A 16,002-nucleotide genomic window follows, 5' to 3' on the forward strand; every position below is an offset into this window, starting at 1 on the left:
GTTCCCCTCAACCCCAACTTAACATAAACCACAGCACACGAACATTTTGTAACAGATGACATCGGCTTATTCTACGCTGTTTTCTTTCTTTTTTTCATTGTCTTTTCCACATCACTGAAGATCCTCCTCCTTCCTGCAACGGGGTCCAGAAAACCAGAAGCGAAAGTAATTCCGCTGTTTTCACAAGCGAGAGAGAGGGAAGCAGCCATGGCAGCTGCGGGTCCTGTCCAGGGGCTCTGTGAGGAAACGACGTGCCCTATCTGCCTGGAATACTTCCGAGACCCGGTGACTATTGACTGTGGCCACAATTTCTGCCAGGCTTGCCTCACCCGGTACTTTAGGGAATCCAGTGCCAGGGCTTCCTGCCCCCAGTGCCGGAAAACGTTTCAGCAAAGCAGCCTCAGGCCTAACCGGCACCTGGCAAATATGGTCGAGCTCGTGAAGAAACTCGAGAGAGGAAAAATCAGAGAAGGGAAGAGAGAGTTGTGTGAGAGACATCAGGAGCCCCTGAAACTCTTCTGCCTGGATGATCAAGCCCTCATCTGCTGCGTGTGTGACAGGTCCAAAGAACACCGACATCACAGCATACTTCCCATCGACGAGGTTTCCCAAGATTACAAGGTACAAAATAACGATGTCGCTCTTGATAGATTCTTTTTAGATGCACTTTAGGCTTTGCTCTTTATTTTGTTTTTTGGTTTTTTTGAAAAAGAGGTGCCGAAACTCTCAAGAGGAAAATGAAGTTTTCAGTCTGTATACTGAAAACTCATTAAGTTGTGAACATTTTTGTCAAAGCGGTCTTTTGTCAAAGAGGTTCCGGAGCTCCATTCCCGTGCATTCCCCCAGAAAAAAAAGCCCTGGCATGCACTCCTGTTGGTACCCCTAATAGACAGAGCCTCTGTCCCTGGTTGTGTTTGCCCAGGCCAATCTGAGAAAACACACAAAGCAGTCCTGTAGAGTAGAAGACCAAAAAAATTTTTAATGTATTAATGAATAAGTACAGATATTTCACATTACATCAGAGAAATAAAACAGAATTATTGGTTCCATCAAACGTTGTCAAATTTCCGTCACCTATTGGGTTAAAACCTGCGGGTTGGACTTTCCCAAGTAAACTGTTTTCTTTTAGCTAAACAATAAGCGCTTCTTTTTCTTAGACTGTGAAATACCAAAAGTATCCATTTATAGCTGATATGTTCACAGGCTGTTATTGTTCTTCATTTAGCTAAGCTAACTGGTATCAGAGACATGCGCAGTTGTAACTGGCCTGCCAAGGCCATAAGCTTCAGCATTTTACCTTGGAGGGTGGACTGTATGGCATTATACCCTGCAGAGGACCCTCCCCTCTCTTCCCCAAACCCTGCCCTCCCCAGGCTCCATCCCCTAAATCTCCAGGTGTTTCCTAATACAGAGCTGGTAACCCTACTGGAATGAACATCTCAGATTTTACCAAAGTGAAGCAGTTTTGTGGGCTTCCTGGAGGCATCTGGTTGACCAGTGTGGAAAACAGGATGCTGGACTGAACCCACAATGCTCTTAGTCTTTTTCAACACCAGTACATGGTGATGACCAATGTTCCCTCTAAGGCATGCAGTCTTGTGAGCAGAAATTTTACCCTGTGAATCAAAAGTGGTGCTAGCTTTAAAACTGTGAGTGGGTTGACATTTAAAAAAAAACCTATTTCAGTGTACAAACATACAAAACATACAGACATAACATATATACTATTATCATTTGTATTACAAGCCATATATTTATATTAAACTTATTTATATTTATATGGAACATACTATATGACTCTTTCAAACTGTATTTTAGAAATGTTTTATACATCATAGCCATGAACAGTATCATCAAGTTAGCTAAGCCATCCTAGCCTCATGCCTTAGCCTTATCTCCCCCCACCTTCTAATACTAAAGCAGACACACCCTCTGCCTGCCAACTCCAGAGTGATGGTATTTTATTTTAATTAAGAGCCAACACTGAGAATGCTATTTGAAAAATTAGCCAACTCTGTTCAAATTGGGAAAATGCCGTCTTCACAGTGAGATTGCTGCATTATCGAGAAAGAGAGAACATAAAAATGCATTCTGTGGCAAGGGACCAACAAGGCTCACTGGCAGCTAAATACCAGTGGCAAAAGGAATAGCATACAAGGAAAGCATATAGGTCTGGGGAAGGAGATTTAACCTGGGAATCCTGGAATTTACAGAGCTATTCTGAACTGAAATTCTGCAGGAGCATTTATAGCAGATTGAAGAAAACCACAGGAAAAAAAATAAGGTGTGAAAAGTACTGAGACTGGCAAGAGATTTCAGCTCTTATACTTTTATTATAGGTGCAGAACAAGACAAAAAACCTCAGCTCACAGGCCGACTTATATGCTCAGTAAACCCACTCCCAAGAACACACCCCCCACTCAGTGATAGGCTATATACAGTGGCCGAGAGTTCCATAGTTCCCGACCAGGAACCTAGCCCTCTGGTTGGTGTGGGCTAGAATCCGCTCAGGCCATTGTCTCCCGGAGCGAAGCTCAGAGGCTTCACATGACGGCGTGGAGAACTTGCCTCGCACACAGTCAGGTTGGATACATTACAAGGTGCATTACTGTTTTTTCCTAAAGCTTGACTTGGAGGAGGGAGAAACTTGCCCATGGCCTGCGATCCTGCATGGGTGCTCCAGCCAGGGCCGGTGCCAGGTTTTTTTGCACACTAGGCGAGGCTACCTTCTGGCACACACACCCCGTGTGCCCACCAATTTTCAAACTAGAAAGAATGAAAAATACAAAATTTGAAATTGCTAATTCCTTTCTTTTTTTTAATTGTGAGAACAAGTAATACAGTCTCTGATTTCCCCCACCTAACTGGTGTGTGCTTCTAAACCCTGTCCTTCTAAGCCAGTTTGGTGCTGTGGTTAAGAGTGGTGGACTGTAATCTGAGAACTGGGTTTAATTCCCCACTCCTCCATATGCATCCAGCTGGGTGGCCTTGGGCTCTGTCACACCAGTTCTCTTAGAGGCCTCTCAGTTCCACAGGGTGTCTGTTGTGGGGAGAGGAAGGGAAGGAGATTGTAAGATGCCCTGAGACTCCAAGTCTGAATAAAGAAGATGTGTAATACTTGGAGGTTGGATGGCTTGGCCCTGAGTTGAGCAATTCAGAGAGGCTGTTGAACTGGGTTTGTTCCTGAGCCATTTACACTTTCCAGTCAGCCTGCTTCTCTTATACACAGAGAAGTCACCCACAGGCATACACAGAAGGGAGACAGCCAGAACTGTCAGGAGGCCCTCTTCTGAAAGTCTTCTGACTTCTTCCCACAGAGAGAAAACATCTGCATAACACACACACACCCAGCTAGGGATGCCAGCCTCCAGATGGGACCTGGGGACCTCTTGGAGTTACACCTCATCTTGACTACAGAGATCAGTTCCCCTGGACAAAATGAATGCTTTGGAGAGGGGACTCTATGGCATTGTGGCCCCCTCAGGTCCCTGCCCATCCCAGGCTCCATCCCCAAATCTCCAGGAGTTTCTCAACCTGAGGTTGGCAACCTTACTCCCCCATCCACTTCCAGTGGCTATGGGGGACCTGACAACCCTATGCCCATTATTACACAGAGCAGAATGGTGAGAAGACCAAGCCAGTCTCTGAATGGGTTATTGCATTGTTTTCCTGGTGCCCTGTCCCTTTAAATATAGAAATGAACCCAGATCTGCACTCCCACTTAAAATAAAGCCAGGCCACCCGCCCAGGCTCCAGTGCGGCCCAGGAACAATGCGGGTAGCCACCACAACCCTGGCTTCTTCTCTGCGCTCAACCTCCAGCACCAGGAGCCACCGAGGGGGCTTCTTGCTGCTGCTGCGGTGGCGAGAACAAGAAGAAGAAGAGAAGAAGAGATTGGATTTATACCCCGCCCTTCACTACCCAAAGGTGTCTCAGAGTGACTTACAAACTTTTTTCCCTTCCCCTCCCCACAACAGACACCCTGTGAGGTAGGTGGGGCTGAGAGACCTCTTGACAGAAACTGCTCTTTTTTCAAGAACAGCTCTTATCAGAACTATGGCTTACCCAAGGTCATGTGAGCCAGGTGCAAGTCAAACCCGGTTCTCCCAGATTAGAGTCCGCGCACTTAACCACTACACCAAACTGGCACTTTGGTGCACAAGCAAGGACAAGTCCCACGCTAAAGGGATGCAGGAGGGCAGGGAGAGGAGAAGAGTCGAGCCAGGCAGCAGAGGCATAGGAGCCACCTGTGGGCGAGCGGCAGCGGTGGTGCTTCACCGAGGAAGTATGATGAGAGCGGCGCGAGGGGGCTCTCTGTGCAGCGGTGCATCTCTTCCTGCCCAGGCAAGAGCGGGACAGGGAGGGATGGACACACAGATGCCCCCTGCTCTCCCCTGCTTCTCTTCATTGCCTTTTGCTCGCCCGCCTACAGCACTGCGAAGATATACCTTGGCCTGGGCCTACATGGCCATTGGGAAGGGAACCTCCCACCCCTGCACTATGAAAATAATTGCTGCACTGGTCGGGGGAAATTGGTGTGCCAGCGCAGGCTGGCACAGCTTAAAGGGAACCTAGGTGATGACTATTCATACTGCATTTTGTGTACCGAAAATAAAGCTGTGTAGCTGCTGGATAACATAAAGAGCAACAAAAGGAAGAAGTGGTGGATTCAAGAGGAGACCATTGTTCTGTTTCATTTGTGTTCCAAAATGTAGAACCTGCCTCTCCAAAGATCTGCTTGGGAGAGGTCATAATCTAAAATTTAATACGGAATCATCAAAATCACAAAGCATTCCTTAAAAAGACAAAACAGAAATATGTAAACCAGAAATAAAAGTAGCAAACTCTTGCTAGGAGCATAAAATCATCATAAGAACGATGTTCAGCAGCATAAAAAAACATGTTAGCAGAGAACACACAACAGGCTTGAGGCACATCCTGTAGGGTTGCCAACCTGCAGGTGGGGCCTGGAGATCTCCCAACATTACTACTGATTTCAAGACTACAGGGATCAGTTTCCCTTCAGAAAATGCTGCTTTGGAGGGTGGACTCTGTGGCATTATATCCCGCTGAGGTAGGGTTGCCAAGTGCAAATTACCTTAGAGCGGGGGAGTCCCGGGGCCCATCCTGGAGATTTTTGGCACACGCTTTCCACACACGCCGTGATGACACTACCCGGAAGTTACATCATTGTGTCAGTCACGTTGGGGGCGGGACCACTGATTTGAGGGAAAACCATACAGTTTTTCCTCGAATCATACAACTTGACCAGGGAAACCAGAAAGGTGAATCTTCATCAACCAACTGTCTCACATGTTGTTCCTCAACCAGGTGAATCACGAAAACTGCACGGAAAGCCTCAAACCAGATCTGACGAGAGACGGGAGGATAACAAGGAAAACGGTCAACAGTAAAAGCTGTGTATCTGTCACTAAGCTCATTAGCAGACTCAGTTGACTGGCATGCTGGCTGCCACTGCCAGCTCTCAAGGAAGCAAGTCAGAATCAGGCCTGTAGCCAGGATTTTGTGGCTTGTGAAGCAATTTTTTATCTGGTGGGGCTGCCATTATTGCTGCATCTTTTAAAAAAAAGTCTGCTCCAGGAGTTGCCCAGCTTGAAGTGGGCAACCGTACAGTGCCAGCCTAACCTCACATGGAAACCATTATAGTCAGTAGGCCCCATAGGCTATAATAGAGAATCAATCTGGGGGTATCTGGGGCTCTGTGGGGCTTTTTTTTAGTTAGAGGCACCAAATTTGCAGCATAGTTGCTAGTTCCTCTCTTCAGAGCTCCCACAAGTTGTGAAAAGATTGGACCAGGGTGTCTAATTCTATGGGCCCTAGAAGAAAGGTGTCCCCATCCTCCATTGTTTCCAATGGAGGCAAAAATGTCTTGTGAGCAGAAGCAGAAATCCCATGCGCTGCCTGTTGAACTTTTGCATGCCAGCACCCCATAGTGCAGCTCAGAGGGAACTATGGGCATCACGCACACTGCTGCACAGTGGGCAGTGCCCAAGGTCAGGATCCTAATGCTCTCAGGCTGTGTAAGAGCAGGTGGTAGGTACCTACTTGATTAACCAGCAGTTCCTCAAGTCTGCCAGTTAACACAGCTTATACCTCTGTTGGTCTGATTCCACGATCGTAAGAGGCTTCAATTGAGATCCATTCTCTTATAACCTCCCACAATTTCCCAGCAAGTGAAAAACCATACAGTTTTTCCTCGAATCATAGAGCGCCCCCCCCCACAATGTGCCCAGCATTTTGGGGGTGGAGTTCCCCCCGGCGGCCTTGATCCGGGCCAGTGGGTAATAGGACCATCGAGTGGGGGGGGTTCCCCACCCCCCGGGGGGACTTGGGAAGCCTACGCTGAGGTCCCTGCCCTCTCTAAACTCCAGCCCCAAATAGCCAGGAATTTCCAGACCCAGAGATGGCCACCCTAGGTGCAGGCTATAAAAACAGCCAGTAAAAGGAAGGGGGTAACCCTTTGGTTAAATGCCTTTAAACTCTGATATATATTACAAACATTCCCCAACTGCAAAGCTATTTCCTCTCGTGAAAACAAGGTACTAGGTACAGGATCAGGTACAAGATCAAGGCTTAAAGACAGATTACACACAAGTACTGCTTAAAGGCATATGTCTCCAATGGCTTCAAGAAAAAATACACACACATATGGAGGGTTCATCATCTTTGCCAAAAGGAATGCAATTCAGCTCATGTGGGACTGAGAGAAGGCATGCAAAACAGGTAAACTTTGCAGGTAAGTCAGGCTTTAAGTTGCTTATTTAAAAAGTTTTGAAAAGTGTGTTGAAGGTTTGCATACAAGATGCTTTGCTTATTTTGATATTTGTATTAGTTCTGTGAGAATATGTTGACTCTGAAGAGGATAATGAAACTTCCACAGCCGTAAAAGTGACTTAGCCTCTCTGCAGTGGCCATCAAGGCCAGAAAGCTATGGAAAAAAAGAAGCATTAAGAAAATGATAACTGTATTCAAGGACTGTACGTTGCCATTGTATTGGTCTCACTCTGGAGAGGTTTTCTTTGTGTATACATATGTGTGTGTGATGTATCTTGATGCCATTGTGCTTTGACAGTCATTATAAGAGTATGTAGGTCATACTAAAGGACTTATAATTTAGTCTCTATGTATGATATTTTTATAAATCGCATTGGAGACATATGCCTTTAAGCAGTACTTGAGTGTAATCTGTAAGTAATGTGTGTTTCTGCAATGTATTTTTGCTATTGCACTAAACATCTGCGTAGTCCCATTGTATTAAATGTTTACAAGATCAGGGCTGGCATGAATAAAAAGCTATGACAAAATAAGTTTTAAATTTGGGGGACAACAGATCTTAACCTTATGCTTGCTTATATGATGCAGCCGCATAAGACTGAAGAGGGGACGTAGCTGAATTCAAAGGCAAATTGAACATAACGTCCTGCAGTCCCACAGTTTTGCCCACTATAGCAGGCACAAGCAAGGACAAGTACAAACATTTACATTTTTTGTTTGTTTACTTATGTTTCAACTCAAAAGCAACAGGCCAACACCCATTTTTGAAAAGTCTAACATCCACCAGTTACTGTAGGTGTTGGGGAATGGGGAGAGAGAGATGGGGAAAGCTGAATATTGTCCTCTGTTCCCTCTCCGAAACAATTTATCTTTTGTTGGAACAAAAGAAATCGCAGTTTAAATATAAGAGATCCACTCTCCTATAACCTCCCACAATTTCCCAGCAAGTGTTACATGGGCCTGGCCTCTTTCCAGAACAAAGTGCTTCCATTTTTATTTTACTTTATTTTTGTACAGGAAAAAATCAAAGTCCAGCAGAAATCTCTGGAGAAAGAAAGAGAATGTGTTCTGAAAATGAAACTAGCGGAAGAGGACGAAAAGCAGAAATGTCTGGTAGGTGTTTCTCGCATGTTAAGAATGAGTGTTGTGACTGATAGGGGTCATGGGCCAGTGGTAGAGCATTTGCTTTGCATGCAGAAGTCCCAGGTTCTATTTCAGGCACCTCCAGTTAAAAGTAGCGAATATTGGATTTATACCCCACCCTTCACTCAGAGTCTCACAATGGCTTACAATCACCTTCCCTTCCTCTCCCCACAATAGATACCCTGTGAGGTAGGTGGGGCTGAGAGAGCTCTGAGAGAACAGCTCTGAGAGAACTGTGGCTTGCCCAAGGTCACCCAGCTGGCTGCACAAAGAAATCGCAGTTTAAATATAAGAAATAGTCTTAATGGAGTAAAGAGAGTCCAGGAAAGAGAATAGCAATAAAATCTTTAATGTATCTTGAAGTAGTCCCTAGTTCACTTATATTTCCTTCACTTATATTTCCCTGGATCCAATCCATAAATCCACAGTTCCTTGTGTGAAGTACATTTTCCTACCCACAACCAATGCTCCCTCTAAGCTGTGGAGTCCTGTGAGCAGAATTTCTACTCGGTGAGCCACTGGTATTAAAGTTGTGAGCGAGTGATTTGGCTGCTGGATGAATTAGTTTGCTCTGGAGCTATCCTTTCTGAGCGAAGACAAAAATCTGTGAGCTGGAGGCTAAAAAACTGCCGGTTCTCCAGATTAGAGTCCGCTGCTCCTAACCACGACACCAAACGGCCTCTCAAGAGATTTCAGTGGATGTCATTTCTGAGTGGTTAGTGTAGTGATGGTCTCATACGACTAGGGCTGCCAAGTCCCCCCGGGGGGCGGGGAAACCCCCGCCCCAGAGGCCCTTTCCCCGCCGCCGCCGGATTGGGCCCCGGGGGAACCCCACCCCGACGTGTACGTCACCCAGAAATGACGTGACGCCGCCGGGCACACTGGGGGCGGGGCCATGACCATACGAGGGAAAACTCTATGGTTTTCCCTTGTATGGTCATGGCCTCGCCCCCAGCATGCCCGGTGTCGTCACGTCACTTCCAGGTGACGTGCGTGCTGTGTGCGCGCGCGCTCCAGACGCCAGCCAGGAGTCCCCCGCTGGCGCTACAAACCCACTTGGCAACCCTACCCTTCAGTGATCTTCATTTTCTTCTTCTGCTCCTTCCCCAATTTCTGTGTTTTACCCTCAGACACAAATAGAAGCAGAGAAGCAGAAGATCAGGTCTGCCTTTGAGCAAATGCACAAGTTTCTTGAGGAACAGGAACACCTCAGGCTGTCCCAGCTGAAAGGCTTGGAGGAAGAGATTGGCAAGCGAAATAAAGAAAACATTGACAGACTCTCTGAGGAGATTTCCCGCCTCAATCGCCTGATCTCAGAAATGGAGGGGAAGTGCAAACAGCCGGCAACTGAATTTCTACAGGTGGGGACTGCGAAAACAGATACTTCCTCCAGGGGTCTTTTGGGGCCAGAGCGCGCCGGAGCACAGCTCCAGCATCCCAGAAGCGCTGTGTCTGGGGGGAGGCCCGGAGAGCCCCGCAGCCGGGCCCCTGGGCCTGCGCAGAAGCACTGCGGCTTAGGGGAGCCTGGAGAGCCTTGCCGCCAGCTTCCCCGGCCCGCGCCAAAGCAGTAAGGGATCCACAGGGGTGGCGGGGGCTTGATGGGAGGGTGGGAGAGCCTCCCTCCCTCCATCTCTTTGCCATCTTTCCCTCCTTTCCTTTTCTTTCCCACCTTTTCTTTCTCTCCTCTTCCTTCCTTCCTGTCTTTTCCTCCTTTCCTTCTCTCTTTCTTTCATTCCCTCCTTTCCTTCTCTCCTTTTCCTCTTTTCCTCCTTCCCTTCTCTCTTTCTTTCTTTCCCGCCTTCTTCTCTTCTCTTTTTTCCTCCTTTCCCTCCTTCCCTTCTCTCTTTCTTTCCCTCTTCTTTCCTTCTCTTTCTTTCCTCTTTCCTTCTCTCTTTTCTTCCTTCTTTCCTTCTCTTTCTTTCCCTCCTTCCTTCTTTCCTTCTCTCTACTCTCTCTCTTTCCTTCCCTCTTTCCTCCTTCTGTGGCCCAACCCCTTCTCTCTTCGCCCCCCTCCCCCGCAGGCCAGCTGGGGAAGGGGAGGGGAGGCTTTTGAAGATTCCCCCCCCCGTTTTGCTTCCCCTTCTGACATCACTTCCGGTGATGTCAGGGGGCGTGGTATATGCTAATAGCTTAGTCGCTCATTAGCATACTGTATGCTAATGAGGTCCTGCAGCTCTTTTTCTATGAAATGACCCCTGCTTCCTTCATTTTTGGGAACAATGATTCTGAGAATGACAACTGCATTTTAAAAATGGGACAATGACAGATTGATTCTCCCCCCCAAAAAACAAAAAGCAGTCCAGTATGTGTTCTGTCTGACATCCACTTTTTTCTTTTTCTTTCAGGACATCCAAGGAACGATGAGCAGGTTTGTACCTGTTTTTCATTCCTGTGGACGTAAAAGAAATGTTCAAATTTGCCAGTTGATTCAAACCAGAAAGTTTTGAGTGGGCTCTTTTCTGCCTCAAGATGGAACAGTGGTCACTGAAAATGTTCGATCCAAATCACATTTCTGTCATCTCTACTGTATCCCTTTATTGACTTGGCAAGTTATTATGGTCCCTTGGAGACTTCTGCCACATCTTCCTGATTTGTTATAATACTGATAATCAAGTGTCGGCTGATGGTAACTAATGGTTAAGAATGGTTGGCTGAGATATTCTCCATGGGTAACAAATGTTCAAAGATAGCTCTCTGGAAGGTGTGTTCAGTATCTCGCTCATTATTTTTAGATATTTATATTCTGCCTTTTCCCCCCAGTGGGGACTCAGAGGGGCTTACAATATCATTCTGCCCTCTTTTGGTTTATCCTCACAATCAAAGTTCCCTCTAAGCTGTCCTAGGGTGTGCTGGCGCACCAAATTTTAGCCAGCAGCGCAGGGATTTTTGCCTCAGCACACGAGTGAACTGAGAAGGCATTTTTAAATGCCCTCCCTTCCCTCCCCAGCGCAACCAGCAAGTGAACTGGGAAAGCAAAATGACTCCCCTTCACTTACTGACTCACATCGCTGCCCAAGATGAGGAATCCAGAGGGCCCCCCCCATACACAACACTGTGCATACACCTTACGGAGAGGCTGACCCCTTGCCCAGATCTTCTTCCTTCCCACCACCTTCTGAAGGGCTCGGTCCGTGGAGCTCGGCTTGGGCACATCTGATACTAGAAGGAAGTGGGCCAGGCTGGTCAAGGGGGAACCAAAGCAGGAAGAGGAAGCAGGAAGAAGGTCTTCAGGTCCCGGGTGGCCCATGAGAGCCCCTTCCTCCCCCTCCTGGCCACTCAACCTCAGCTTGCCTCCCTCCCCACACCCCAGCAGGAAGGAAGGAGAAAAGTTTTGTCAACTCAGTCCCAGTCCACGGCAGCCACTTCCTCAGGCTCCAGCGGGCACTTCCCCTGTCCAACCCAGCCAGCCCAGGCCCCTGGCGGGCAGCTGCCTTCCCCCTGGAGCCAGGACGCCACTCTCTTCATTGACTCAGCTGGGGCAGGTGGGGAGAGAGACCAAACCACCCCCACGGCCTCCAAGTCAGCCAGCATTCGCTCCCTACCTGCCTACCCAGTTCACTTGCCGTGACGATTTAATGGATTGGTTTCCAAAAAGAAAAGAGGAAACTTGGGAAGATTCGTTTTGGGTGGGGAGGGCAGACTCCATTTGTAATAAACTAGAGAAGAAGAAGAATCCTTTTAAGCCCCATTGGTTTTGATTTATTTTATTGGGTTTATATCCCGCCCTATCCCAAAATGGGCTCAGGGCAGCTCACAAGAGAATTAGCTATAAATAAACATAATAATCAGATTAAAACAGGTTAAAACATTCAGGCAATCGTACAATGAATAGTAGAGCAAGATGGCAGAACCAGGTAAACATTTCCAGGATGATTAGACTAGCAATTCTATTAGCAGTTCTATGGGCAGCTCTGTGGGCAGGGGAGGCCGAGATGGACTGAATGTCCGCCGCCTCAGCGAAAGGCCTAGCAGAACAGCTCCATTTTACAGGCCCTGCAGATCTGTAACAAGACCCGCAGGGCCCTGATCTCAATTAGGACCAGTGTTCCCTCTAAGCTGAGTTAGTGTGAACTAGCTCACAGTTCTTTAGCCTCCGGCTCACACATTTTTGTCTTAGCTTAGAGAGCCAGTTTGGTGTAGTGGTCAAGTGCGCGGACTCTAATCTGGGAGAACCGGGTTTGATTCCCCACTCCTCCCTCTGAGACACCTTTGGGCAGTGAAGGGCGGGGTATAAATCCAATCTCTTCTTCTTCTTAGCTCAGGATGGATGGCTCCAGAGCACACTAATTTATGCAGGAGCCAAATCGCTCACTCACAACTTTAATGCCTGTAGCTCACAAAGTAGAATTTTTGCTCACAAGACTCCACAGATTAGAGGGACCATTGATTGGGAGCGTGTTCCACCTGGCTGGGACCAGGGTAGAGAAGGCCCTGGCCTTGGTTGAGGCTAAGCAGACATCTTTCGGGCCAGGAACCACCAGTAGATGTTGATCAGCAGAGCACAAGGTTCTCCAGGGCACATATGGGGAGAGACGGTCCCGTGGGTATGCTGGTCCCATGCCGCATAAGGCTTTGAAGGTCAATACTATGACCTTGAACCTGAACCGGTACTCTATTGGCAGCCAGTGCAGCTGGTGGAACACTGGCTGAATGCATATATAATTCCCTTCCCTCCCCCCGCGTAATTCTGGTTCTCGTTATGAAGGGTGTCCCACGGGCCTTTTGTGCAGCTAGCTCACTGCTCCAGACTCTGTTGCAGACTTGCCAGTTCTGGTAATGTCCTTTTACCAGCAATACCAGGGTTTGCACTTGCAACATTCTCTTTGCAGAATATGTCCCCCACCACGGAGCAGTGGCTGTCTGTATGTGTGCTTCACATGCCATTTCTGTTTGCTTTTCTGGCTCTCTACGCATGATTCCTGTGTGGACTGATCATTCAGGGAGGAACAGCGGACATAAGTGCGTTTACCCCACCCCCTGCCTCCACACCATCACCAGGTTGTCTACATGGAGGATGCTGCTTTCCATACATTGCCAATCAAAGGAAATACTACTGTACACAGAGTGTAATTAAAATGTGGAGTTTGCTGCCAGAGGATGTAGTGATGGCCATAGAAACATACAGCTTTAAAAGGAGATCAGAGAGATTTGGGGAGGAGAAGTCTATCAGTGGCTACTAGTCACGGTGGCTATGGGGAACCTCCACATTCAGAGGCACTAAGCCTCTGAATCCCAGAGCCTGGAGGCAACATCAGGGGAAGGCCTCAGCCTCTATGCCCTTTTGTTGGCCCTCCTGAGGAACTGGTTGGCCATGGTCTGAGACAGAATGCTGGACAAGATTGAGCTTCACTGGTCTGATCCAGCAGGGCTCTTCTTATGGTCACGGGGAAGGAGCATACAAATGGAGGCTTCCTCTGCACATAAGCGCCATGCTGACAAACTGGCGATTACAAGGACATGGAAGCAGGGCCAGTGTGTCCGTATCTTCTCTCCATTTCAGTGTATTTAGTCAGCATGTGGGCAGGACATGTATAGAGAGCTTTTTTGTGGCTGTCCCAGAGATCCCAGGGAACTCAAAATTTCCCAAATATATCCACTGTAAGAAAGATCATCCTCATGTTTGATAAAGACCAGACCCTTTCAGCCACAATATATTTCTATTCTAATCAATTTAATTCTGAAGAAAACAGTAATCTAGAGATTTTTTTTTCTATTCCCACCACCCATAGGAATGAAATTGATTTGGAGTAGATCCTGCCGAAATCAAAGTTAGAGGCTGCACACGTGCCTTTGGGGATTCTAGTGACCGATTTAACCATATTTTTATAACTTTCATTAGAAGGGGGTATCTGCTCTTGCACATATGGAAGGACAATAGTTATTTCAGACTTGTCCATTTTCCTTTCAGGTATGCGAAGAAACAGGTGGGACATGCCCTGGTCCTCTCACCTGGGTTGGAAGACAGCCTCAGCATTTATTGTGAGAAAAATGCTGCTCTAGAAAAGGTTATGGAGAAGTATAAAGGTATTGAGGTCACTCAGAAATGGGAATGGCTACAGTTCCAAGTATAATCTACTTCTAAATTGGTTTCCAAGAAAGTGAGGTCCTTGTTGAAGAGAAACTTGCTTGAGAGTCCAAAGAGAGAGCTTCAGGACCATCACATTTTTCATTTCTGATTAGTGGATCTTCTGTGGGTAGGCTGCTCTCCTGCCCCATAAACGGACCTACAGGTCATGGAGGAGGCAGAAGTGGACTCTCTTTGCCCGCCCCCGCCGCCACCACCACCACCACCTCCATTTTATCTGCTTCTGAGGATGGAGAGCAGTTGTCCTCTCAAATGCCTTGCTCATGAAATGCTATGGAGAAAGCCATATTACTTTGTAACAGCAAAAAACAGAACAGGAGTCTTAAACACTAACGGATTTGTAGCTTCACCTTATCAGATGCATGATTTATAATCTCAGTTGGAAAATATTTTGAGAAAAAGTGTTATTCAGGGGGCCAAGAAGCTATGAAATGAAAGAAGGGCAGATTCTTTGATATAGTTTGGTATAGTGGTTAAGAGTGTTGGACTCTAATCTGAGAGAACCGGGTTTGATTCCCCACTCTTCTGCTTGCAGCTGCTGGATGACCTTGGGAAAGCCATAGTTCTGTCAGAGCTGTTCTTGAAAAAGAGCAGTTTCTGTCAAGAGCTCTCTCAGCCCCACCCACCTCACAGGGTGTCTGTTGTGGGGAGGGGAAGGGAAAGGAGTTTGTAAGCCACTCTGAGACTCCAAGTGAAGGACGGGATATAAATCCAATCTCTTCTTCATCTTCTTCTCTCAGGCAGAGATAGGCCTCCGGTTTAAAACAACAACACTGGATTACTTAGTAGGTGATACAGCTAGATTCGTGTCCAATAGAACCTTAGAAACCAAGATTTTGGGGATATAAGATTTTAAGGGTGCAAATTCTTTTTCAGGTAGATGCTATCAACTTCTGTCAATAGAGTTGGTAGTTCCGGGTTGGGAAATACCTGGAGATTTTGGGGGTGGAGCCTGGGGAGGGGAGGGACCTCAGCAGGATACAATGCCACAGGAGCCATCCTCCAAAGCAGCCATTTTCTCCAGGGGAACTGATCTTGATGATCTGGAGATCAATTGTGATAGCAGGTGATCTCCAGGTGCCACCTGGAAGCTGGCAATCTCATTTGTCAATAATATCCTTTGCTGTCAGCCTAGAACAGAGGGTGGACTGGACTCTTGTGGCATTATACTCCACTGAGGTCTCTTCCCTCCCCAAATCTCCAGGAACTTCCCGCCCAGAGTTGGCAGCCCTAGGACAGTGGCAATTTCATTCTGTTGTTTGCACACACCACTTTCCCCAGTACCAGTGACAACAAGGATCAAAATATACCAGTCTAAACAAAAGATTCTTCCTCTTCCCGCTGGGATCCTCTTCTTCTTTTGGTCTTCTTTTGTTGATTCCAGATTTAAGCAAAAAAAAAAAGAAGAATCAATCTGTGTAACACAAATCTAAATGCTGCATTTAATCATGTATTGTGTGTATCTGAAAGGATTGTTGTTGTTTTTACATCAAATGATATACTGCTGTATCTGACAAAACGTATGACCTTTTCCTCCATGTAACAGAGTCTCTGGAGCAAGCAACAAAGAAAGGTAATTTTCATCATCAAGCTCTGTGCCCACCCTAGGAAATTACATAGGTCAACCAAAAGTTAACTCAAGCCCCGGTCACACGGGCCGGATATCGCGGGGGGGAGGCGTGGCTGTTTGCCCCGGAGCGAACTACCGCGCGACCGCCAGATCAGACGTCCCGCCGATCATACGTAAATCCTGTGGCGCGGCAAAGAAGCGGCGCGGTGGGGGTTGTGGGGTTTTTTACCGAAGTGTGCGCATGTGCAATTGGGTGCTTGTGCGCATCCCGTGGAGACTTGGGGGGAAAAAATACCTTTTCATGACGGGACATGGGCGGGCGCCAGATGCCACAAGCTACCACCGGAAATGTGATCAGACGCCCGCCCTTGCCCTGCGGTTTCCGGAAACGAGTACCTCGGCGGGACTA

At 47.3% G+C, this 16,002-nt stretch overlaps 1 protein-coding gene across 1 annotated transcript in view; it reads left to right on the top strand.

Moving 5' to 3' along the window:
- The first annotated feature begins 207 nt into the window (after positions 1 to 207).
- LOC107120875 (zinc finger protein RFP-like) overlaps positions 208 to 16,002 on the top strand; it is a 25,196-nt gene continuing 9,401 nt past the window's right edge. Inside the window, exons 1-6 of the mRNA XM_015423641.1 lie at positions 208 to 621; positions 7,813 to 7,908; positions 9,069 to 9,299; positions 10,284 to 10,306; positions 13,847 to 13,962; positions 15,570 to 15,596. Coding sequence (XP_015279127.1) covers positions 208 to 621; positions 7,813 to 7,908; positions 9,069 to 9,299; positions 10,284 to 10,306; positions 13,847 to 13,962; positions 15,570 to 15,596 — 907 coding nt within the window. The remainder of the gene's footprint in view (positions 622 to 7,812; positions 7,909 to 9,068; positions 9,300 to 10,283; positions 10,307 to 13,846; positions 13,963 to 15,569; positions 15,597 to 16,002) is intronic.

The sequence above is a fragment of the Gekko japonicus genome, unplaced genomic scaffold, assembly GCF_001447785.1.
Source record: "Gekko japonicus isolate JY-2015 unplaced genomic scaffold, Gekko_japonicus_V1.1 scaffold1996, whole genome shotgun sequence".
NCBI lineage: Eukaryota > Metazoa > Chordata > Lepidosauria > Squamata > Gekkonidae > Gekko > Gekko japonicus.